The 27,382-nt window shown below is 33.6% G+C and overlaps 1 protein-coding gene across 1 annotated transcript; it reads left to right on the top strand.

Annotated features, from left to right (window-relative positions):
• Window positions 1–15,043: 15,043 nt before the first annotated feature.
• LOC139904376 (replication protein A 70 kDa DNA-binding subunit A) lies at window positions 15,044–18,960 on the top strand. The gene is made up of 2 exons (XM_071886311.1): window positions 15,044–15,388; window positions 17,191–18,960. Exons 1-2 carry the CDS (start codon window positions 15,129–15,131, stop codon window positions 18,815–18,817), a joined length of 1,887 nt encoding a protein of 628 aa, XP_071742412.1. The 5' UTR covers window positions 15,044–15,128; the 3' UTR covers window positions 18,818–18,960.
• The last annotated feature ends 8,422 nt before the right edge of the window (window positions 18,961–27,382 follow it).

Genomic DNA, 27,382 nt, shown 5'->3' with positions numbered 1-27,382 from the left:
GATGATAGGCAGTACTCATGTCTAGACGAGTTCCTAATGCCTGCTGTAATGTCTGCCAGAATCTTGAAATAAATCTGCCATCCCTATCAGAGATAATAGAGATTGGTATTCCATGTCTGGAGACGACTTCCTTCAAATACAGTCGTGCTAACTTCTCCATCTTGTCATCTTCTCTTATTGGCAGGAAGTGTGCTGATTTGTTGAGACGATCAACTATTACCCAAATAGTATCAAAACCACTTGCAGTCCTTGGCAATTTAGTGATGAAATCCATGGTAATGTTTTCCCATTTCCATTTCGGGATTTCGGGTTGTTGAAGTAGACCTGATGGTTTCTGATGCTCCGCTTTGACCTTAGAACACGTCAAGCATTCCCCTACGTATTTAGCAACATCGGCTTTCATACCTGGCCACCAAAAATGTTTCTTGGGATCTTTGTACATCTTCTCCGTTCCAAGATGTATTGAGTATCTAGTTTTATGAGCTTCTCTAAGTACCATTTCTCTCATATCTCCAAATTTTGGTACCCAAATTCTTTCAACCCTATACCGGGTTCCGTCTTCCTAAATATTAAGATGCTTCTCCGATCCTTTGGGTATTTCATCCTTTAAATTTCCCTCTTTTAAAACTCCTTGTTGCGCCTCCTTTATTTGAGTAGTAAGGTTAATGTGAATCATTATATTCATAGCTTTTACTCGAATGGGTTCTCTGTCTTTTCTGCTCAAGGCGTCGGCTACCACATTTGCCTTCCCCGGGTGGTAACGAATCTCAAAGTCGTAATCATTCAACAATTCAATTCACCTGCGCTGCCTCATGTTCAGTTGTTTCTGATTAAATATATGTTGAAGACTTTTGTGGTAGGTATATATAATACTTTTGACCCCATATAAGTAGTACCTCCAAGTCTTTAATGCAAAAACAACGCGCCTAATTCTAAATCATGCGTCATATAATTCTGCTCGTGAATCTTCAATTGTCTAGCTGCATAAGCAATTACCTTCATTCGTTGCATTAATACACAACCGAGACCTTGCTTTGAGGCGTCACAATATATCACAAAATCATCATTCCCTTCAGGTAATGACAATATAGGTGCCGTAGTTAACTTTTTCTTTAACAATTGAAACGCTTTCTCTTGTTCATCTTTCCATTCAAATTTCCTCCCTTTATGCGTTAATGCAGTCAAGGGTTTTGCTATTCTGGAAAAATCTTGGATGAACCTTCTGTAGTAACCAGCTAGTCCTAAAAATTGGCGTATATGCTTACGAATTTTCGGGGTTTCCCATTATTCAACGATTTCAATCTTTGCTGGATCCACCTGAATACCTTCTTTGTTCACTATGTGACCGAGGAATTGAACTTCTTCCAATCAAAATGCACACTTTGAAAACTTACCGTACAGTTTTTCTTTTCTCAATAACTCTAGCACTTTTCTTAAATGTTCTTCATGCTCTTGATCATTCTTCGAGTAAATAAGTATGTCATCGATGAAAACAATGACAAACTTGTCAAGATATGGCCCACACACTCGGTTCATGAGGTCCATGAACATAGCTGATGCGTTCGTCAATCCAAACGGCATAACCATAAACTCGTAATGACTGTAACGCGTCCTAAAAGCAGTCTTTGGAATATCATCCTCCTTCACTCGCATTTGATGATAACCAGAACGTAAATCAATCTTCGAATAAACCGACGAGCCTTGTAGTTGATCAAATAAGTCGTCGATTCTCGGTAGTGGGTAGCGGTTCTTGATGGTAAGTTTGTTTAACTCTCGGTAGTCGATACACAACCTAAATGTACCATCTTCCTTCTTGACAAACAGATAAGTAGCTCCCCATGGTGATGTACTTGGTCGAATGAAACCACGCTCTAAAAGTTCCTGTAACTGACTTTGTAATTCTTTCATTTCGCTGGGTGCGAGTCTGTATGGAGCACGAGCTATTGGTGCAGCTCCTGGTACAAGGTCTATTTGAAATTCAATGGATCGATGTGAGGGCAATCCCGGTAATTCTTTCGGAAATACATCGGAAAATTCTTTTGCGACGGGAACATCACTGATGTTCTTTTCTTCAGGTTTAACTTCCTCGATGTGTGCTAGAATGACGTAACAACCTTTTCTTATTAGTTTTTGCGCCTTCAAACTACTAATAAGATTTAACTTCGCGTTGTTCTTTTCTCCGTACACCATTAAAGGTTTTCCTTTTTCACGCATAATGCGAATCAAATTTTTGTAACAAACGACCTCTGCTCTTACCTTCTTCAACCAGTCCATGCCAATTTTTACATCAAAACTCCCTAACTCGACTGGTATTAAATCAATCTTAAACGTTTCATCACCCAGTTTAATTTCTCTATCTCGACATATATTATCTGCTGAAATTAATTTACCATTTGCTAATCCGAGTAAAAATTTATTATCCAAAGGCATCAATGGGCAACTTAATTTAGCACAAAAATCTCTACTCATATAGCTTCTATCCGCACCCGAATCAAATAAAACATAAGCAGATTTATCGTCAATAAGAAACGTACCCGTAACAAGCTCCGGGTCTTCCTGTGCTTCTGCCGCATTAATATTGAAAACTCTTCCACGGTCCTGCCCATTAGTATTGCCCTGATTCGGGAAATTTCTAATAATGTGGCCCGGTTTTCCACATTTATAACAAACCGCGTTGGTATTACTTGCTCCGACACTATTCGTTTCGGCATTACTTGTTCCGACATTATTTGTTCCTTTAGTTCTGTTAAACTTTGGTCCGTAGACCTCACACTTTGTCGCGCTATGACCATTTCTTTTACACCTGTTGCAAAATGTCGTGCAAAACCCCTGATGATTTTCTTCACACCTATGACATGGCTGTTTTTGATTTTTGTTGCCGTTGTTGTTATTGAGGTTGTTGTTGGGATTGTTATTATTGTTGAAATGGTTGTTGTAGTTGTTGTTGTTGTTGGGATGTTTGTTGTAGTTATTGTTAGGATTGCGGTTATTGTTGCGATTGTTGTTGCAGTTGTTGGGATAGTTGTTGCGATTGTGGTTGTAGTTGTTGTTGTACTGGTGACTCTTGTCACTATTTTCCTCCCACTTCCTCTTGAGTTGTTTCGTGTTGGCTTCTTCGGTCGCCTGCTCTTTAATTCTTCCCTCAATCTGATTTATGAGTTTATGAGCCATTCGACTTGCCTTCTGCATAGAAGCGGGCTAGTGTGAACTCACATCTTCTTGAATCCTTACTGGTAACCCTTTTACAAACGCGTCGATCTTCTCTTCTTCATCTTCGAACGCTCCCGGACACAATAGGCATAACTCTGTGAATCGTCATTCATATGTGGTAACGTCGAACCATTGTGTTCGTAACTCTCTAAGTTCTGCCTTGAGTTTATTGACTTCGTTTCTAGGACGGTACTGCTCGTTCATCAATTGCTTGAATGCCGACCACGGTAGTGCGTAAGCAGCATTTTGTCCTACCTATTCAAGATAGGTGTTCCACCACGTTAACGTAGTACCTGTGAAGGTATGCGTAGCGTACTTAACTTTGTCCTCTTCAGTACACTTACTTATGGCAAACACCGATTCGACTTTCTCGGTCCACCGTTTCAATCCAATTGGTCCTTCAGTTCCATCAAATTCCAAAGGTTTGCAGGCAGTGAATTCTTTGTAGGAGCATCCTACACGATTTCTTGTGAAATTAGTTCCACTGCTAGATCCAGAGTTAATGTTATTTTGCATCGCAGCCTGTACTGCGGCTATGTTTGCTGCAAGGAAAACACGGAAGTCTTCCTCGCTCATGTTCAAATTCTGACGAGTCGCCGGTGCCATTTCCTTCAAAATAGCCAACTGAATCGAGTTAATCATACAGAATATTAAGAGTAGTCAATAGTATTTTGTAGCATAATATGAACTCATTTATAAAAGCTTTTTCTTCATATTAGCGTTTTATAAGTTTAAATTCGGGTACTACCTACCCGTTAAGTTCATACTTAGTAGCTAATATACAATTCAACTACTACAATTCCATATGAAAAACTGATTATAATAATATATAACATACAAATATTATTCAAACTTACAACTTCGCTATATTACATATAACATGAAATATAGTACACTTTGATACAGGAAAGTTTTGAAGATAAATCTAGTTAATACGCAAGTTGTTCAGCAAAGGAAATAAAGACACATAATTCATAAGTCCAGAAATAAGTCATGCATTATGGTTTTACTAAGACGACGTCCCATCCTTGGTCTTGTGGAAAATAACCGTTATGACCATTGGCTAGGCAGCATGTTGTAATGTCGTCAAAAGGACGAGGGTTTCGTAATGTACAACAGCCCCGTAATAATCTAAAAACCTTGTTTCTCACCCCAACTACTGAATCCGTCACTTGTGGGAAGATTTTATTTAAAAGTTGCAATCCGATGTTCTTTTTCTCACTTTGGTAACAAGCGAACATCACTAACCCGTAAGCATAACATGCTTCTTTATGTTGCATGTTAGAAGCTCTTTCTAATTCACGAAATTCTATGTTGGGATATGTTGAGTCAAAATAGGTTCTTAACCCGTAGCGTAAAATTGCATTTGGGTTCCCCGCATTTAACGCTTTAAAGAAAATACGGCGTAACTTACGGTCTCCCCAATGTGATATACCCCACCTATCAAAGGAAAACCTTTTATAAACTAAGGCATTTCTGGAAAGTCTTTCAAATGTTTGACAAGTTAATTTTGCCATAACTAAATGTGCTGATGAATTCTGACCGACTCTAGACAAGATTTCCTCAATCATATCCTCTGGTAGGTCTTCTAAAATATTCGGTTGTCTACCCTTAACGTCCATTTTGTTTTTATACTATAAAATAGACAAGGATTAGATTCGTAAAAGATAATTAACAAACAATACAAGCAATTTTTACATAGAACATAAAAGTACAAGCACAATACAATACATATAATACACAACATGATTACAACCCTCTAATCTGAATCACTGGTTTCTTCTTCTTCGAACTTGGTTCGTTTTCCTAATTTTCTAGGGATATATGGTGCTCCTCTAATACGAGCCATCGTTTTCCACAATGGTTTAGAAAAACCTGGTGGTTTAGAGGTTCCCGGGTTATTGTTACAATTTAGGAAATACGGATGTTGCCGATACATATAAAGTTCATCGGGGTTGGAATCAGGTTTCTCTATTTTTATACCTTTTCCCTTATTATTTTCTTTCGCTTTATTAAATTGGGTCGAGGTAATTTCTATAACATCATCGGAATCCTCATCGGGATCCGATTCATCAGAAAATTGGTAATCTTCCCAATATTTTGCTTCCTCGGCGGAAACACCATTGACCATTTTTAACTTTGGTCCGTTGGTTGATGATTTTCTTTTATTTAATCGATTTACTATAAGTATCAATATTTCTTCCTCCGGAACCTCTTCTTCTTCCGGTTCCTCCTCTTCCGGTTCCTCCTCTTTCGGTTCCTCCTCTTCCGGTTCCTCTTCGGGAATTTGTGAATCTTCCCAAAATATATTCGTCTCTTCATTATTATTAGGTGAATCGATGGGATTTATACTAGTGGTAGACATCTATCACACAATATCAAACACATTAAGAGGTTAATATATCACATAATATTTACATGTTAATAATATATAGTTTCCAACAAAAGTATTAAGCAATCGTTTTTAAAGAAAACACGGTCGAAGTCCAGACTCACTAATGTATCCTAACAAACTCGATAAGACACACTATGCAAATTTCTGGTTCTCTAAGACCAACGCTCGGATACCAACTGAAATGTCCCGTTCATATTGATTATAAACGTTCCATATTAATTGATTTTGTCGCGAGGTTTTGACCTCTATATGAGACGTTTTTCAAAGACTGCATTCATTTTTAAAACAACCATAACCTTTATTTTATCGATAAAGGTTTAAAAAGCATTACATAGATTATCAAATAATGATAATCTAAAATATACCGTTTACACACGACCATTACATAATGGTTTACAATATGAATAGACAAAATTGCTGAAATGGTCCCTGTGGTTTGTACCAAAATGCTGATTTAGTCCCTATGATTTTTTTTTGATGTATTTCGTCCTCGTGGTATGTCAATGTTGCTGATTTAGTCCCTATTTCTGACGGACGTTAAAAAATTCTGTTAACTCCAATCACATGCCACACACATGAGGGTAAAAATGTCCTTTTGTCTTTTTCTTTAGACAAAATTGCTGATATGATCCCTATGATTTGTCTTTTTTTTAAGAAACTTATCATCTATCTTCATCTTCCCCAAATCATCACCATCACCATTTACTCTAAAAACTAAAACCAAATTAAAATTACTACTTACTAGTCTATCACTTCAATCAAAATACCTCATATGCCAATCTCAAAATCAAACCATTTACTTACAAAATCAAAACATTTTCCTTTGTTAAAGTTTACTACTAACAAAGTTTCTACAAATTTTTACACACACTAATATATATATGTTTATGAATTACAAAAAAAAAAAGTAAAAAAAAATAAAAAAAAATTACATTTTCACTAATTGTAAGTGTATTTCCATATCTCTAATCTTTGCTGTACATAAATCCTTAGTTTTGTGGACCTTACTTTGCAACTCACGAGCTGAAAATCGTTCAGATTTACAGGTTTTTGATTTCGATTATACCCACAAAATCGTTCAAATAATCAGATCTACCGTTGTTCAATTGGGTGGCGACGACGGTGGCTGAGACCCATGGCAAACCACCGCCCATTCCAACGAGGCTTCATCTTCTGATTTTGAAGGTGTAAAGAAGCCATGAAGCTACCATTGTTTAGTGTTTGAACAATCGTCGATCGAGAACAAGAGGTTAATTACTCTTAATTTTTGAGCGAATGATAAAGAAGGTTAATTGATTGTTGCTGCTGACATATAAACAAACACACCCTTCATATCCGATTGATGGTGCTCCTGAGATATAAATGAACGCACAAGCCTGTCAATTTTGATTTATTGTCAAAATTTATAATTTTAGATCTATATTTAGGTGAGATGATTAGAAATAGGGTTTATATTTTTGAGATGATGATGAAGATGAAGATGAAGATGAAGATGAAGGTGAAATGATATGGATAACAGATAACAGATATGAAATAGAGAAAAAGATAAAAAAAAAAAAAATTAGGGTTTGTTCTTTCTTTTTTAGGGATAAATATGAAGATGATATGATATAAAAGATAATAAAGAAGAGAAAAAAATGGAGAAAATTTAAAAGATGAATTTACCCTCATGTGCGTAGCATGTGACATGAGTTAACGGAGTATTTTCACGGCCGTTAGCTGGAGGGATGAAATTAGCAACATTTGCAAACCACGAGGATGAACTCAGTCAAAAAAAAGCATGGGGACTAAATCGGCATTTTAGTATAAACCACAGGGACCATTTCAGCGATTTTGTCATATGAATATATTACATCAAAAATAAGTTTCTTGAATGCAGTTTTACATAATATCATACAAGCAAGGACTCCAAATCTTGTCCTTATTTTAGTATGTAACAGCGGAAGCTCTTAATAATCACCTGAGAATAAACATGCTTAAAACGTCAACAAAAATGTTGGTGAGTTATAGGTTTAACCTATATATTATCAAATCATAATAATAGACCACAAGATTTCATATTTCAATACATCCCATACATAGAGAAAAAAATCATTCATATGGTGAACACCTGGTAACCAACATTAACAAGATGCATATAAGAATATACCCATCATTCCGGGACATCCATCGGACATGATATAAAAACTCGAAGTACTAAAGCATCCGCTACAACGGATGGGGTTTGTTAGGCCTAATAGATCTATATTTAGGATTCGCGTCAATTAGTAGACTGGTTTACTAATTCTTAGGTTACCAAGTAAAAGGAGCATATTCAGCTTCGTTCGTTCAACCATAGAAAGTAGTTTCATGTGCTTGCGTCTATTTTGTAAAATATTTATAAAGCTGCATGTATTCTCATCCCAAAAATATTAGATTTTAAAAGTGGGACTATAATTCACTTTCACATATTTTTACTTCGTCGGGAAGTAAGACTTGGCCACTGGTCGATTCACGAGCCTATAACAAATATGTACATATATATCAAAGTATGTTCAAAATATATTTACAACACTTTTAATACATTTTGATGTTTTAAGTTTATTAAGTCAGCTGTCCTCGTTAGTAACCTACAACTAGTTGTCTATAGTTAGATGTACAGAAATAAATCGATATATATTATCTTGAATCAATCCACGACCCAGTGTATACACGTCTCAGGCTAGATCACAACTCAAAGTATATATATTTTTGGAATCAACCTCAACCCTGTATAGCTAACTCCAACATTACTGCATATAGAGTGTCTATGTTGTTCCAAATAATATATATAGATGGGTCGATATGATATGTCAAAACATTTGCATACGTGTCTATGTTATCTCAAGATTACATAATATATTAGAATACATGTATAATACAATATAAGTTAGCTATGATATGATTTGTATAGAATTGTTACAATATTTCCCGTAGCTACAACAATCAAAAAATATCCAATTTTGTTTTACCCATAACTTCTTCGTTTTAAATCCGTTTTGAGTGAATCAAATTGCTATGGTTTCATATTGAACTCTATTTTATGAATCTAAACAGAAAAAGTATAGGTTTATAGTCGGAAATATAAGTTACAAGTCATTTTTGTAAGAGGTAGTCATTTCAGTCGAAAGAACGACGTCTTGATGACCATTTTGAAAAACATACTTCCACTTTGAGTTTAACCATGATTTTTGGATATAGTTTCATGTTCATAAGAAAAATCATTTTTCCAGAAGAGAAAATTTTAGATCAAATTTTATCATAGTTTTTAATTAACTAACCCAAAACAGCCCGCGGTGTTATTACGACGGCGTATATCCAGTTTTACGGTGTTTTTCGTGTTTTCCGGTTTTAAATCATTAAGTTAGCATATCATATAGATATAGAACATGTGTTTAGTTGATTTTAAAAGTCAAGTTAGAAGGATTAACTTTTGTTTGCGAACAAGTTTAGAATTAAGTAAACTATGTTCTAGTGATTACAAGTTTAAACCTTCGAATAAGGTAGTTTTATATATATGAATCGAATGATGTTATGAACATCATTACTACCTCAGGTTTTGTGGATAAACCTACTGAAAATGAGAAAAATAGATCTAGCTTCAAAGGATCCTTGAATGGCTTGAAAGTTCTTGAAGCAAAATCATGACACGAAAACAAGTTCAAGTAAGATTTCCACTCGAAATAAGATTGTTAAAGTTATAGAAATTGAATCAAAGTTTGAATATGAGTATTACCTTGTATTAGAAAGATATCTTACTGTAAATAAGAAAGATTTCTTGAGGTTGGATGATCACTTTACAAGATTGGAAGTAAGCTAGCAAACTTGGAAGTATTCTTGATTTTATGAAACTAGAACTCATAGAATTTATGAAGAACACTTAGAACTTGAAGATAGAACTTGAGAGAGATCAATTAGATGAAGAAAATTGAAGAATTAAAGTGTTTGTAGGTGTTTTTGGTCATTGGTATATGGATTAGATATAAAAGATGTGTAATTTTATTTACTTGTAAATAAGTCATGAATGATTACTAATATTTTTGTAATTTTATGAGATATTTCATGCTAGTTGCCAAATGATGATTCCCACATGTGTTAGGTGACTCACATGGGCTGCTAAGAGCTGATCATTGGAGTGTATATACCAATAGTACATACATCTAAAAGTTGTGTATTGTACGAGTACGAATACGGGTGCATACGAGTAGAATTGTTGATGAAACTGAACGATGATGTAATTGTAAGCATTTTTGTTAAGTAGAAGTATTTTGATAAGTGTCTTGAAGTCTGTCAAAAGTGTATGAATACATATTAAAACACTACATGTATATACATTTTAACTGAGTCGTTAAATCATCGTTAGTCGTTACATGTAAATGTTGTTTTGAAACCTTTAGGTTAACGATCTTGTTAAATGTTGTTAACCCATTGTTTATTATATCTGAAGAGATGTTAAATTACTACATTATCATGATATTATGATATATTAATATATCTTAGTATGATATATATACAGTTAAATGTTGTTACAACGATAACCGTTACATATATGTCTCGTTTCGAAATCATTAAGTTAGTAGTCATGTTTTTACATATGTAGTTCATTGTTAATACACTTAATGACATGTTTACTTATCATTTATCTTGATTAAACATAGTGTATCAATATCTTAATATGATTCATATGTATTTAGTAAGACGTTGTTATAACGATAATCGTTATATATATCGTTTCGAGTTTCTTAATTCAATAAACTCAATTTTATGTATATAACTCATTGTTAAAATACCTAATGAGATACTTAATTATCATAATATCATGTTAACTATATATATAATCATATATATATCATCATATAGTTTTTACAAGTTTTAACGTTCGTGAATCACCGGTCAACTTGGGTGGTCAATTGTCTATATGAGACCTATTTCAATTAATCAAGTCTTAACAAGTTTGATTGCTTAACATGTTGGAAACACTTAATCATATAAATATCAATTTCATTTAATATATATAAATATAAATATGGAAAAGTTTGGGTCACTACAGTACCTACCCGTTAAATAAATTTCGTCCCAAAATTTTAAGCAGTTGGAGGTGTTGACGTATCTTCTGGAAATAAGTGCGGGTATTTCTTTTTCATCTGATCTTCTCGTTCCCAGTTGAACTCGGGTCCTCTACGAGCATTCCATCGAACCTTAACAATTGGTATCTTGTTTTGCTTAAGTCTTTTAACCTCACGATCCATTATTTCGACGGGTTCTTCGATGAATTGAGGTTTTTCGTTGATTTGGATTTCGTCTAACGGAATAGTGAGATCTTCTTTAGCAAAACATTTCTTCAAATTAGTGAGATCTTCTTGAATGTTTTATCCATTATGAAATTGTATAGTGTATGTTAAGTTGAAAATAAAAATAAGATTGAAAGAAAGATTTGTTTAGAATGAGTAAAATAAAGGTGTATATATAGGATAAATAATATAGGATTAATTTTTTTTTTTTAGTTGTGCAAAGGATACATGAAGTCCCCAACCAAATCGCAACCCGTGGACTGCTCTCTCCAACAATATCGTTGCATTGTCCGTTGCCTAGCCACGCAAGACCATATTTTTGGTCATCCAACGGCACGATATCTTGTAGGGGAGGCGTTGCCCCATGCCCCGTGGCGGAACTTGACCCCGACTCGAGAGGGGGCGAAACTAATTGAAGGGGTTAAGAAACTAATTGAAGGGGGGTAAACACTAAAAAAAAACCTTATTTTTTCATAATTTTTTTTTTTTAGTGTAAATTTTTTTTTTTCACGAAATCGAGGGGGGGCGGATACCCCCTTTTGTCCCTTAAATGTTCCGCCCCTGCCCATGCCACATCGGCGGTAATGTCGTTGATTGGCCACCGCTACAACGGTCTTAAATCACCTTATTCAAAGTTCGTATGTGTGAGTTACGATCGAAACAGTTAAATATTATCCCAAAAGATCGCCTTTTGAAGTGTTAGCCGTACATGCTTTAAATTAGTTTGAATTATTATTTAGTTAATTAAGATATTGGCATATTGATATATGGTTTGAATTAAATCGTGCCTTGTTTTGTCTTATTTCAGGTTTAGATCAATTGTTGTGTTAATTAGACTGTAGAATCTGGTCAAACATGCTTTTTAATCTGTTTCAATTGTAACGCACTAACGCCTTAGATTTTGCTGATCTTTTTAATTTAATTTTCATCTTTTTCGCCAAAATATAAAACTCCGTCGGATTAATAATCTACAAACACCTTTAACAATTTTGATGAAGTACCACTATATTGAACATTATGGTCTAATAATTATATACTTATATATAATATATAATTATAATAATTAATAATTGATATCTCGTATATTTAATTACTACGGAGTACATAATTTTTATATTATGAAGCCTTCATTTTGATTTGGTTCATCTTCATTTAGGTATTGAAGTATTAAGCAAAAAGAGAAAGATGAAGGGCTTCGCTCCGGATCAAGAAATGAATGAAAGGTTGGAAGATCCAGCCCGAGATGCACTTGTAGAGAGATAACACTGCTACCAAAGGTGCACCCGCTACACTAGAGAAATCATCTCATCTCATTTTCTCATATGAAGTCTATCAGCGGTGCCCAAAGGGAGGTCTTTGCTTGCTTTTCGTGTTAGATATGCTAGTCTTTTTGTAATAACTGCTCGGGGAAGGAAGAAGAACCGTTTTACTTTGGCACATGAGGAAGCGGCTTTGGCAGGCTTGCATAGATAATTAAGTTTCGAATAAAGAAACATGTAACTCAAATTTTCGCCCAACGGTTTCAATTACAGCTTTTCTCTAAGGGAGCAAATGTTCAATCTTCTCATCCAGACAGAGTTCCATCTTAGGTCATTAAGAACTTTAAAAATTCACTCAACTGTTCACCCAATGTTGTATGGGAAAAATGCTTGCTTCACAGGTATTTCCCGAATATAAAGAGTCACCCCCTGCAGACAAGCTATCGTAGGGCGCTCATCCAATGCCTACCAAGCAAGTAAACCATAACTTCAAGTCTTGTCTTAAAATAACCTATGCCATTAGTGAAGCATTTCTCATTATGTGAAATAAATTGGCTTTTGCGATATGCTCTTTCAAATAGATCACAGATCTTCCTGCTTAGCTGCATTGCCCTCTGAGCTCTTTTGTCCGCTACCGCTTCCTCTAGTACTAGCTCAGATTTCTCTTCAACAGTTGCAGTATGATTCTTTAATTCATCTCACGCCCTTTATAGATGTAATCGCTACAAACTCTATATCATTGGCAATTGGCATTGGCACATATATTTTTAACAGTGGTAACAGATGCATCCTTACTTAGCATCATGTGTGACTTTGGTAGAGAGCAGCGCCTCAGACTCACTAGTAAGGCAAAGCCCTAGGCTAGGGATTGACTTAGGCGCAGTAGCCTGTTTGAATAGAATTTTAGACCGCCCTATCGCTACACTTGATTTGTTTACTTAGTCTTATGCCTTAAGTACAAAATGTTATGATCAAGGCTCTTGTTAAACGACTATACTCGAAGATTGTTTCATTAGTATTTTGTTCTTCTATATCTGTGTTGTAATTTTTAAATTTTTAATTATTGATATACTTCGGTGTTGTGTTTATAAAAAACGATGTTAGAATGTATTGTTCACCTAGTTGTAATGGTTGCAAGTTGCGATTTTTATTTTTTTTAAACTAATTAATAAATCAAATAATTGCTACAAACATGCTACGATCTAGGAGTTTTATCGTTCAATTTTCGGTTTTGTCAGTTTATTTGGTTCGGTGTACTTGACAAGGTTGTAAAAGATGTGAGACGCAGTCGGGACCTTGGATTGTCGCCATGGTCAGAAGGAGGTCGAGATGGGGTCGATATTGACCAACGTTGACTTTTTATATATATTTCAAAGATCAACATTTCAAACATAAATATGTAAAATTAATGGCAAATATTTATGTTTAATTTGAAATATTTCCCTTTAAATTGAAATAATGTTTATGTTTAAAATATACTACGTATTTCAAAACTTAATGTCTCAGTCTCGGCCTGTCTCAACCCCGTCTCGGCCGTTTTTTAAGTTTTTTGTCGTTTATGCTGTTTTTTACTGTTATTGACCGTTGTTTAATCGTTGACCTTGTTTTACCTGTTGCGATGGTACACAAGTAAATCCGTTGCGAAGGTCGTCTCAACTGGTTTTTAAAACACTAAAATTCAGATATGAATTTTTTTTAGAGAAACACCGAAAACCGAACTAGAAACTGATTTATAATTGAAACTGAAAGGAAACTGAAATCGAAAACGGAATTCGTATTCAATTAAAATCGAAAATCTTATGAAAATCAAAATTCTAACAAATATGCAAAATTCATGAGGGCATCATCTTCTACATTCAAAAGTTAACTAAATTTACAATCCCAAAATATCAAGACAATGTCTAGATATATATACTAGAGAGAAAGTGAAACATAGTTACATTACCAATTACCAAACAGATATGAAATCCAATAGATATTAATCGTAATATTCAAACAAATGCAAATTAATTAGCCAAACATTACTAGTATAATATGTACTTAAAAATTAACCAAACACACATAAAATCACTTTTAAAATTTGTCAACATTACTGGCTCTTAAACTCAAAAGAATAATTGTTTGAAAAAATTAATTACTTTTGCACTTTGAAAATCAATTTTTTATTTTTTTTTCTACGAGATGAACAAACATTATCGTATTAACTTTGTAATATATCATACTAAACTAATATATATAAGCGAACGTATATATACATATTTACAAAATACAATAAGCTTATATAAGCTTATAAAATATCATAATACATAATACAATACATATTATATTAAAAAAATAAACAAAATCAATAAGCAAGAGAAAATTGAATTGAATTGGATACATACATAAAAATGCGGAGAGAAAAAATTTAGCAAAAATATGAATTAATAATTAAATACAATTTTAAATCCGAGTAAACATACTTAAGGTAAATTATTCACTCGAATCATATATCTAACACATGTTTACAATATTAATAACTTAATATCTATGTAATAATGTCTAAATCGAATTTGCTTTTATATTCGGTTTTCGATTAACCAAATTTAAAAATTTCAAAACCAAAAACCGAAATTTAATTCGATTTTCGGTTTCGCTCGATCCGAAAACTATCTTACAAATTCAGTTTGTATTTTTTTATCTTGATTTCGATTTAAAATTCGGTTTAAACAGTTTTAACTAAACCGATCAACACCCCTACTTTACCCTCTTAATGGTAAACAAAAACTAACGCACATATCATTTTCACATTTACATTTCGAATACACTTCGATGTCCTTTTAAGTCGGTTTGATCGCGCGGCTACCCGCCAATCTATTTACATCTTTTTTTCCCCTTTAAAACCCTAATTTTCGCTCACAAAATTTCACATATCATCATTTTCAAGATATCATACGATAAACCAAATTGTTAAAAATGCCTTTAAATCTGACCTCAAATGGTATTCCGGCGATACTCGCCGGAGACCTCAATTCGAAGCCATTACTTCAGGTATTAGATATTAATATCATCAGTACTGCACCGGAAAGGTACCGTTTCCTGCTTTCCGATTCCCTATCATCTCATTACGCAATGATCGCTACTCAGCTTAATGATCGAGTGAAAAGCAACATCGTTCGTAAAGGATCCGTAGTTCAGCTTATCGAGTACTCTTGCACCACAATTCAAAATCGCAAGTGCGTTTGTTTTCTCTTTACACTAGTATATTTATTATTATTATCTTAATTAATTGACATATGTATGTACAGGATTCACATGAAAAGTGTTTTTATTATAGTGTTTTTATCTAATTAGGGCATAAAATTGAAACAAGTGAACACTCCTAATGTTTGTATCAAGTTTACTCTGGTTATATCATTGGCATGTAATTGAGAAGCTATGTTTTATCAGTGGCCGATTAGACTGAATTGTTTATTTTAAGCTGTTTAAGTACAGTATATTGTAACAGATCACAATGAAATATAAACTTTCTGTTCGAACGTCATTAATGTGTATTGTTATCTCTGTATACATAGGACAGGTAGTCCACAAGCATTATTTGCTGTATCTGATATAACGATATGAGTGCTTGTTGCTCTGTGTTAATTTACTCATATTTTTTTTGGTCGAGATGAATATACGTTAAATGCTAGCTGATTAATGGTGCAAGCCTAAGCAATTTCTCTTAACTTTCTAAACTATAGCTATGTGATGATCCAATATTGATCACTTCAGTAGATTATAGTGTGTGTGTATACATATGGATTGAACTCACTTATTTGTGTGTTTTCCTTATCTGGCTCACTGTAGCTTGACTGCTTAGTAAGCATTTGGTTTAGCAAATACTTTGAAGTTAATGTGTCAATGAAGTTCATCATATATTCTAGCTACATGTGTTTGACTAATCCTAGTAGGCATTAATGTTTATGTATATTTTATGCCATGACTATTTTTATCATTCAACTAATAGAATTTTGTTTGTAGCTTGGGATCACATCTGGTTTTCAAATAATTGTATCATCCAGCTTCTCTTCCTTTTATTAATTTTAAGCTAAATAGTGCCCACGAAATAAACATTAACTAAATGGCTTTACTATACTCATTTGTGAATTACAATCTATTAACTGCAGCATATATTCATTTGTGAGTTAGATTTGGTACTTAATTTTGCTGAAATGAATAAAGGCGAAACAATAATGTGATTGCTAGGATAAACTAACTTCTAAGTATTTAGTATGCATTTGTTATTGTATCACATTGGTAGTAGTGAACTTTTCTATATAGAACCAAGAAGCTAATGATGTTTTAACAGTCACAGATTAGACGCTTGATTTGCAACGATCATAATATAATATTCTAGTGATTGCATACTTTTTTTTTTTTTTTAAGAGATGTTGTCTGGTCCTCATGTAAGTTGAACAGATACTTTCTTTTAACTTTTGATAACAAAAAAGGAACATGTAACACACTTTGGAGTTGTATATATATATATATATATATATATATATATATATATATATATATATATATATATATATATATATATATATATATATATTTGTTTTTGGCAAACAAAAGTGAGGTTTTATATTGGCCTTTAAGCAGAACTTCAACTAGCTCTATTGAAGTTGAGCTAATCTGGAGAGACAGTTGCACATCAACACTATAAATGAACCTTAACTTTTTATTTAATTCTTTTTGATGAAAACAAAGGTTATCCATTGTAACAATCAATCTGAATGATGCATCTTAATGATACTCACTTTGGAAGTATTAGGCTATGGAAGTAGATATTGATTATGTTTTGGTAGAAAATTAACTTTTATCTAATCCAACTCATTAAAAGCATCAATTTGACTGGTTATTGTTCTATACATACAGGGATATCCAGTCTATTGTAGTATACCTCTGAAATTGTGTAGAATTTTGTTCTCTTCGTCTTGAGAAGCAAATGTCTCTCTCTGTTATTGATTGCTTTTTTTTGCTCTCTTCTTTACAGGATTATTATTGCCCTAAACATGGAAATTATTGTACCGTCATGTGAAATCATTGGGAACCCAAAAATGTATGCTGAATCTGAGACTGTGGGTCACAATCCAGTTTCGAATGTTATCCCTCAGCGCACAGCAGTACCCTCTACTAATTATTCGACTGCCAAAAACGTGAACAACAACACTCAAACCTTTCGGCCAACTGTTCAACCTGCATACCAGCCACCTCCAGTTTACAAAAGCCATGGGGCAATATTGAAAAATGAGGCCCCAGCACGCACCATTCCAATTGCTGCTCTTAACCCTTACCAAGGTAGATGGGCTATCAAGGCAAGAGTTACTGCAAAAGGAGATCTGAGACGCTATAACAATGCAAAAGGAGATGGAAAAGTCTTTTCTTTTGACCTTCTTGACTCGGATGGAGGTGAAATACGCGTGACTTGTTTTAATGCTGTTGTTGACCGCTTCTATGACACAATTGAAGTTGGGAAAGTTTACATGATCTCAAAGGGCAGTTTAAAACCGGCCAAGAAAAATTTCAACCATCTGAACAATGAATGGGAGATCTTCTTGGAGTCTTCTTCCACTATCGATCTTTGCCCAGATGAAGATGCTTCTTCGATACCACAGCAGCAATTTTCTTTCAGACCTATCAGTGAGATTGAGACTGTGGAGAATAATTCAATCATAGATGTGATTGGTGTTGTAATGTCAGTCGAGCCATGTATGCCCATCATGAGAAAGAATGGAATGGAAACTCAAAAAAGGACCATAAACCTAAAAGATGAGTCAGGTAGAAGCGTTGAACTAACTCTTTGGGGTGAATTCTGCAATAGGGAAGGTCAGAAACTTCAACAACTGGTTGTTTCAGGTTCTTCCCCTGTTTTAGCTGTGAAAGCCGGTAAAGTCAACGACTTCAGTGGAAGATCTATCGGGACTGTTTCATCAACTCAACTATTCATAGATCCAGATTCTCCAGAGGCTAATAATCTAAGACACTGGTTTGATAAAGTGGGCAGGAACATTGATTCTCAGTCTATCTCACGAGATTTGCCAGGTGGATTGAAAAATGACTTACGTAAAACCGTGTCTCAGATCAAGGATGAAGGACTCGGGAGATCAAAAACAGATTGGGTCACTGTAAAAGCAACTGTAACTTTTGTTAAAACGGATAATTTCTGTTACACCGCCTGCCCATTGAAAGTCGGAGGAGATAAACAATGCAATAAGAAAGTAGCAAGATCAGGGAGCTCAAAGTGGCAATGTGACCGCTGCAACCAAGAATTTGAAGAATGCGATTACAGATACCTTCTTCAATGTCAAGTCCAAGATCATACTGGATTAACATGGGTCACTGCTTTTCAAGAACCTGGTGAAAAGATCTTGGGCTGCCCTGCAAAAGATTTGTACATGATGAAGTACGAAGCACGTGATGATGATGGGTTTGCAAATGTCATTAAGAGCCGTCTCTTTTCAGAGGTACTTCTGAAGCTGAAAATTAATGAAGAACCATATGGCGAAGAACAAAGGTTGAAAATAACAGTTGTCAAGGTAGACTATGTGAACTACTCTTCTAACACCAAGTTTCTGTTGGATTCAATCCCAAAATCTGCATCCACATTCAAGGTAAAGTAAAATTGATCAGCCAAGTCCTGAGATTTGTTTGATATTCAGTTAAATTTGTTACTTCAATTTGAAATATGACTGCTGTATGAACTGTTGCATATTACTCTATATTTTTCTGCCATTAATTACTTTGCTTTAATAGTGTGTATGTATGTATGTGTACGGTAGAGATTAACGACATTAATCGAGATGACTGTATCAGTTCAATTACAAATTGTCTTTGATGACTACCATACATCTTTATCAGTAGAAAATAATTACGGACTGGTCATAAACTTGTCATCTCCTCCTACCAGCCAAAGTAAAAGGTCTGGGGAATAAATATGTCCTGTGATCAAGTAATTTAGTAGATGAGAAAATATTGTAGTTGATGGAGAGATGACTTTCCTTTTTATTCTACGTTAGATGAAAGATTATACATCTTAAGTAATAGTGTAATTAATACTTTCCTTTAGATTATACATCTTACCTCTCAATACTTCACATTCGTGAGATCAGGTGGTGGTGTTATTGTAATCAAGTAATAGTGTAGTTTTGTGGGACATCTGTAATTTAAAGCTATTATTTATTTTATATATAGTAATATTAATATTAATTAATTATATACTGTAATATATCATCATAAACTTTCTTCTGAAAAAAATATAATTATAAAAAATCTGGTTTTGTGTACATATTATTTTTATTCAATGCATGTTTGTGGTATCGGGTGCACATAAAATATCAACAGACACTCAAAATCTCTCTCTCTCTCTCTCTCTCTCTCTCTCTCTCTCTCTCTCTCTCTCTCTATAAATACTCCCTAAATACTCCCTAATTATTAATCTTATAATGGATAACTCACAATTACAAGCTTCCGCTTCCGAACGGTTTCACGACTAAACTACACAAACGATGATGTTGTAAGGGTTCAAGTTACTACCCGAAACCAAGATATTTGGAAACATTTCGACTTGAGTTATGAATGATCGTTCGGAAGAATCTCGTTGCAAGCGTTGTATGAAGTTTCTTGGCAAAGATTCTAACTCTTCGCTAAGAAAACATTTTAGCACGACTTCTAAAGGAGAAATTGAAGATCCGGCACAACCTACATTTGGTCGCAATGACTCGGTTTTTATATTCGATCTCGAAGCCCTTCGGTTAGATTTTACAAAGTTTGTCATTCAACAATGATTTCTGTTCAACCACTTCGATGATCAAAGGCTTAAGAAGATAATCAAGAATCGACTATAACCGTGATATGAAATGGTAAGCCATACTATTCTTAGACGTGACACTTTTAAATTATGGCAATACACCAAAAATGATACTATAATTGAAGGTTTCGAAACTATAAATATCTATCTATACATTATTATAAATCACGTGCCAATAATCATATGTGTCATTTTTTCAATTAATCTGAATTAGATTTGCACACGTGTCATTTTCTTAATTAAATTGATTAAATAATTAATTTTTTATATAGGTTAAAATTTACATACCATTATACTATATTTGGACATTATTAAAGAATAACAAATACTCCGTATATAATTGTGGATGCGTAATTGCCATTTATATTTTGATTTTGGAATAACAATCCAATACTTACTATACATACTAATAATAATTTAAATAATTTATATGAGATTAAATAATTTAAATAATAATTAAATAACTTGTGGACTTGAATATTAACGGAAGGGCTCATAAATGTATCACTATATGTATTATTTCTGATGTTGTGATCGTATTTAGTTAAGTATGTCAAACTTTTGACATTTAGGGACACAAATTTTAATGAACGGGCTCATAAACGTATCATTATATGTTTTCTTACTCCATTGTTATCGTATTGTAACTGTATTATACATTTGATCAGTATTAATACTAACGTTATCAAAAGCTAATTTATTCAATTGTCGTGCAACGCACGGGCTCATAAAACTAGTAATGTTTCTATAACTTGTGATATTTGGATCGCACCACATGTTAAGAAAAATTCTTATTTAGCCGTTATCACTCATTGGTTTAATCCGATTCGTGGTTATTGATGAAAGGGACACTTGCTTTTAAACTATCTGGTTATCCGTATACGAGTAATAATTTAAGAAAAATTCTACGTGACACTTTTGAAACGACTCAACCCCATTTACGAAAAACGACACATTTTTTTTTAAAATAGTAACCAGACCCAGTTGTACTGTGCGGCGCACCAGAACTCTTCGCGACGGTACTTGATACTAAATTTTAATTTTAGATTTAACATTCGAACCCGCCTTGGTGCGCGACGCGCGCTAACACATGGACCAAACACTAGTAAGGTTTTCAGCTACTGTCTCCAAATTCAGTTATACTGTTGCGCGCTAACATTCTGCGCGGCGCGCAGTAACAAATGCAACAAACATGCAGTTTACAAAACAAATTTTGACCCATTTCCAAAATGCCAACGTGTTCAAATACAAACAAATAAGTCCAGACATGTTTTAACATTAACACGACATCTTAACATGATGTTTAGACAATACACAAGATAGACAACCATTGGGCCATGACGACCCATTACATAACCAAAATAGTGAAATTTCGACCCAAAGTATTAATACAAAAGATGTAACGAGCATGGTTCATGGGTTCACACTACCCAGTCATACAATATACCTCATCCAAAGCACAACGACCCACAAGCAAGCAAGCTAATTCACACTCTTAGCCCTGTCCTTCAAAATGCTAGAATCTATATAATGCCCTTAAACCCGTACTAGAAACGACAAAGCATTTTTTTTTTATATAACTTCCAAGTAAACTTTCAGGTGACACTAAACTTTCAGGTGACACCAAACTTTCAGGTGACGCTAAACTTTCAGGTGACACCTTTTTCATTAAAACCTTCAGGGGAAACTTTTGACCCATTTCCAAAGATTCATTTCGTCACCTGTCGTCTAACCAAAATATAGTACATTTTAATTGCATTTGAACCGACACTTCCATTAATTTTACATCAAAATCACAATATTTAAAAGCTAATAAACGTTCACGTATATCCATAATGACATTAGCAAATAACAACGAGGTTACTTCTTCTTTCGAACATACATAGCCCATTACACAAACACTAACACATACATATGGTCCCGTAACGTTACTTGACATTATCATACAAAATATACCCAATTAACCCAAGGCGTTACTAAGCGGTTATCATCTAGCTAGATTCAAAAGAGACTTGCAACTCCACTAACAAATCGCCCAATGCTCCACTAACTTTAAGCCGGTTCCTTACCTTCGCGGTGTCCTTTTGTTTCTATAAAAACATAAAACACCATGGGGGTAAGCTTTCATGCTTAGTGAGTTATATGCGAATAAATTAACACATATCGTTGAGCATAATCATTACTTCACTTAGTCTTTCCAACCCAAATGGTTGCTTACTTACTTTCAGATCCGACTCTTTTCCTTACCATAGACATAACTTACTAAGACCAATCCTAGTGATTATGTCTATGCTAAACATAACCATAGGCATACACATATGCCTAAGCTACCTTAATCACATTGTATACATATTTACATAGACACACAAGATGTCTAAGCTAAGTCATACCATAGACAAGATCATTAAGCAAGCTTAGTAACCTTGCCTAAGCTAATCATCAACCATAGATACAATTATTAGGCATGCCTAATAATTCTATCTAAGCTATCCATCTAGTGCACTTAGTCGTTGTCCTCTTACACGGATGCAATCCGGAAACACTAAGTCACTCTTGACCCGCCCAATTTACCCCCTATAAACTCTAAACGAGAGTCCTTGATCACTTAGAGCTCCTTTGCCTTGATTAGCACCTATACATGAGCTAATCTCATCATTAACATAATTCAATGAAATTACATCTTTCAAAAGCTTACAACATTTTCATATACTTACACATTTGACATAATCCCCTTTTTACTTCTTCCATCACATGAACACTCACATATATGACATTTTTAACTTATCTTTTCACTTTTCCATTATAACAACTGATAATGCTAATAACGAACATATATTTCATAGCATTATCCTTCAAGAAAGACAAACTTTTAGTTGCAATTGTTCTATTTACAAGTGATATTTTTTTAAATAACAAAAGGTGAAGACAAAAGACAAATTCGACGATTCGAAGATGCAAACGACCAAAAAGCTAAAAAGTACAAAGTACAATCCAAGTGGTTCAAATTATTGATGAGAAACGTCTAAAAACGGCAAGAGTACAAGCCGCAAAAAGCAAAGTACAAGATATTAAATTATACGAAAAGGCGTTCGAAAATCCGGAACCGAGACATGAACCAACTTTCAGCGCGCGACGCAACGGAACAAAAATTACAAGTCAACTATGCACAAGAATATAATATAATATATAATTAATTATATATATATTATTATATATTATAATTATACGCAGCCCACGTTTTGGATTTGATCTATGAGCTGGAATCCAGAGCTCCGCACTCGCGGAGCTGTGATGAATAAAACCTCCGCACTCGCGGAGTACAACAGTTAAACGTGGGCCTATAAAAGGCAATGAATTCTGCTCGATCAAACACACCTTTTTCTATCTATCTATCTATCTACGATATATTTATATTTATATTTTATAATTTTAATTTTAATTTAAGTTTAATAATAATAAGGTTATAGTGGCGAATGTTTTAAGTTTGTAAGTCGAAACTCTGTCCGTGTAACGCTACGCTATTAATACTCATTGTAAGTTATGTTCAACCTTTTTAAATTAATGTCTAGTAGCTAAGTTATTATTATGCTTATTTAAGCCGAAGTAATCGTGATGTTGGGCTAAATATTAAGATTGAGTGATTGGGCTTTGTACCATAATTGAGGTTTGGACAAAAGAACGACACTTGTGAAAATTGGACTATGGGCTATTAATAGGCTTTATATTAACTAAACGATACCTCGTTAATTTAATATAAAGGTTACAATTTGACGTATCTATATATAACCACATACGCTTAATCGGGTACGGTGGGCGGGATATCTATAAATACAAATTATTGTTCATCTAACCGGACACGGGGATGGATTAATAGTTAATGGACTCATTAAAACATGGGTGGATTACATTCAAGGGTAATTGGTGTAATTGTTAACAAAGTAGTAAAACCTTGGACTACACATAGTCGATAACCTGGTGTATTCATTAAATAAAGTATTAAGACCTTGTTACAGTTCGAATCCCCAATTAGTTGGAATATTTGACTTCGGATATAAGGTTAATTTGACGAAGATCCTCGCACTTTATAATTATGACCGATGGACTATTATGGACAAAACCGTATGGACATATCGAATAATCCAGGACAAAGGACAATTAACCCATGGTAATAAATTAAAATCAACACGTCGAACATCATGATTACGAAAGTTTAAATAAGCATAATTCCTTTATTTTATATCTTATCGCACTTTTAATTATCGTACTTTTTAATTATCGCAATTTTATTTATCGTCATTTTATTTATCGCACTTTTAATTATCGCAATTTTATTATCGTTATTTACTTTACGCTTTAAATTAAGTTATTTTTATATTTAATATTTTACATTAGGTTTTAATTGTGACTTAAGACATAAAATCGACAAACCGGTCATTAAACGGTAAAACCCCCTTTTATAATAATAAATATTTATTCAAATATAGTTTAAAAATATAGCGTTAAACTTGGCTAGCTCCCTGCGGAACGAACCGGACTTACTAAAAACTACACTACTGTACGATTAGGTACACTGCCTATAGTGTTGTAGAAAGGTTTAGGTATATCCACTCTAATAATAAATAAATAACTTGTGTAAAATTGTATCGTATTTAATAGTATTTCGTAGTAAAAATATGACTATTTCGTACTACACCTCGCACACATCAAGTATTTTTGGCGCTGCTGCCGGGAAAATTCTACGCCGAAGCGAAACGCTATAAAAAAAAAGATTTTTATTAAGTTTTAATCTATTTTTGTAAAAATATAAGTTTTAAATATTAAAAACAAAAATATAAAAACATAAAAAAATATATATCTATTTAGGTGTTTTAATTAAAAAGTTTATTTTTTTTAGAATTATAAAAATCTAATAAGTAATTGTTAAAATATAAGTTTTATTTAAGTTATATTTTGTAAAAAACTAAAAACAGAAAAAAAAATTAAAAGTAAAAAAAAAATATCAAACGTTGAACCTGCGTAATTTGAGCCTGCAGCTCGTTTGAATTTGCATCCTCCGCACTCGCGGAGTTTTTGGTCAGAAGACATCCGCACTCGCGGAGCCGTCTGACATCTGCGACCTGGTACCTCATTTATTACGAAATTAGGGTTAAAAAATTAATTATTATTAATTATAATTAGGGTTTAGTAATTTAATATAATTGGTTTTAAGTTTTAATTAAATATTGTATTTTTAAGTTTTAATTAGTTTTATTAATATATAAAACTAATATTTTTATAAAATACTCTATATAAAAATAATATTTTTATAAAAATTGTATTTTTATAACTCTAGTTTTATTTTTAAATTTTGTATCTTTTTAATCGTTTAATCGTAATTTGTATTTTTATCATTCGTTATTAGTTTTAAGTTAGTTTTTGCCGTAGTTATTTTCATTTCTAGATTTTTAGGTTTTGGGCAAAGAATCCCTTAAGTACTTTTTCTTTAGAATAAGATTTAGACGCTTTAGAATTTTACGACGTCACTTATCGCTTTAGTATTTAATAGATTTTAGTGCCTAATTAAGTTATTGCCGTTTTGGATATAGAATTCCTTTAAGTTTTAATACCTTTAGACGCAAGTTTTAATTTTTAGTTTTTAGACTTTTAAGTTTCGACGCGCTACTTGCATTTTATTATATTTTCGACGCTTAATTTTTCGACCTTTTATTTTTCGACGTTTTTTGACGCACTATTTTTCTTTCTTATTTCTCAACGCTCTAGTTTTTAGGACATATAATTTTTTTTATTTTCTTTAAATTTTGACGAAAAATTATTTTAAGCGGTTAAATTGATAGACATCAAAATTTTATGGTTCGTAGTAATAGTTGGATTTGTTAGTGGCGAGTTGTGGGCTTTCGATTTAAAGGGTCCTGGCTACCTGCTGCATCTATTGGCTATTCGAAACGTGGGCAAAATCAGAAAAGTCTATTAATTTGATAACTTATATAATTTTTATTTTTATAACTTATAGGATATTCAGTGAATGCACCGAGCAAAACGTTCACCACCTTTCATACGTTCACCACCTGTAACTCGATCAAGACATCTAGCCAACATTGTCGCCGTTGATTTTTCTTTAGAATCGTCATCTAGTCGACCAAGTGCTCCAATTCAAAATTTTGATAATCCATTTTTTGAACCCGACCTCACAATTGAGAATCCGGAGGATATTCAGGGACAATTCAGAGATCCTGAACCACTAATCATTCCTCCTGAACCACAAATCACTCATCCAGAGATTGTCAAGGAAGAAACCATTACGTCAGAATCCTCTAGTGATTCAGATTCAACAAATTCAATCATGGAAAATCTGGAACCTCTAAGTATGGAAGACCGAATGAGAGCTAAACGCACTGGCCAAGGACATGCAATTACTCAACCAGACATTAATGCGCCATATTATGAAATCAAAGGACAAATCCTACACATGGTAACTAATCAATGCCAATTTAGTGGTGCGCCGAAGGAAGATCCAAATGAACATCTTCGTACTTTTAATAGAATTTGTACTCTATTCAAAATAAGAGAAGTTGAGGATGAACAGATCTATCTCATGTTATTTCCCTGGACTTTAAAGGGAGAAGCTAAAGATTGGTTAGAATCGTTACCTGAAGGGGCGATTGATACATGGGATGTTTTAGTTGAAAAATTTCTTAAACAATTCTTTCCGGCATCTAAAGCTGTGAGACTTCAAGGAGAAATTGTTACGTTCACGCAAAAGCCAAATAAAACTCTATATGAGGCGTGGACAAGATTTGGAAAGTTATTAAGAGGATGTCCGCAACATGGTTTAGACACTTATCAAATAGTACAAATATTCTACCAAGGATACGATATTACTACACGAAAAGACATCGATATAGCAGCTGGTGGTTCCATTATGAAGAAAACCGCAACTGAAGCTTACAAAATTATTAATAACACTACTTCCCACTCACGTGAGTGGCATCAAGAAAAAGATATCATTAGATCATCTAAAGCAGCTAGAGCCGATTCTAGCCATGACTTTGATTCCATTTCTGCAAAGATAGATGCTTTTGAGAGACGAATGGAAAAGATGACTAAAGATATTCACACAATACAAATTAGTTGTGAGCAGTGTGGAGGACCACATTTGACAAAAGATTGTCTCAGTATTGAACAAACAATGGAACAAAGAGAGAATGTTTCATATATAAACCAAAGGCCTGGAAATAATTATCAGAATAATTATAAACCGCCAAGACCAAACTACAATCAAAATCAGAATTATAACTGAAATGTTTCATACAACAACCAACAAGGTCCTAGCAATCAACAAGTATATAATAATACTTACAATCAGCAAAGACCTATTTTT

Source organism: Rutidosis leptorrhynchoides, chromosome 4, assembly GCF_046630445.1.
Source record: "Rutidosis leptorrhynchoides isolate AG116_Rl617_1_P2 chromosome 4, CSIRO_AGI_Rlap_v1, whole genome shotgun sequence".
Taxonomy (NCBI): Eukaryota; Viridiplantae; Streptophyta; class Magnoliopsida; order Asterales; family Asteraceae; genus Rutidosis; species Rutidosis leptorrhynchoides.
Note: the sequence above shows the minus strand (reverse complement) of the source record. Positions and strands in the feature narration are given on the sequence as shown.

What these genes read in the sequence shown, in the direction of transcription:
- LOC139904376 (XM_071886311.1), top strand. Translation starts at nt 15,129, where the DNA reads ATGCCTTTAAATCTGACCTCAAATGGTATTCCGGCGATACTCGCCGGA. An exon ending in ACCACAATTCAAAATCGCAA is followed by an intron (nt 15,389 to 17,190) that starts GTGCGTTTGTTT and finishes TCTTCTTTACAG; the next exon opens with GATTATTATTGCCCTAAACA.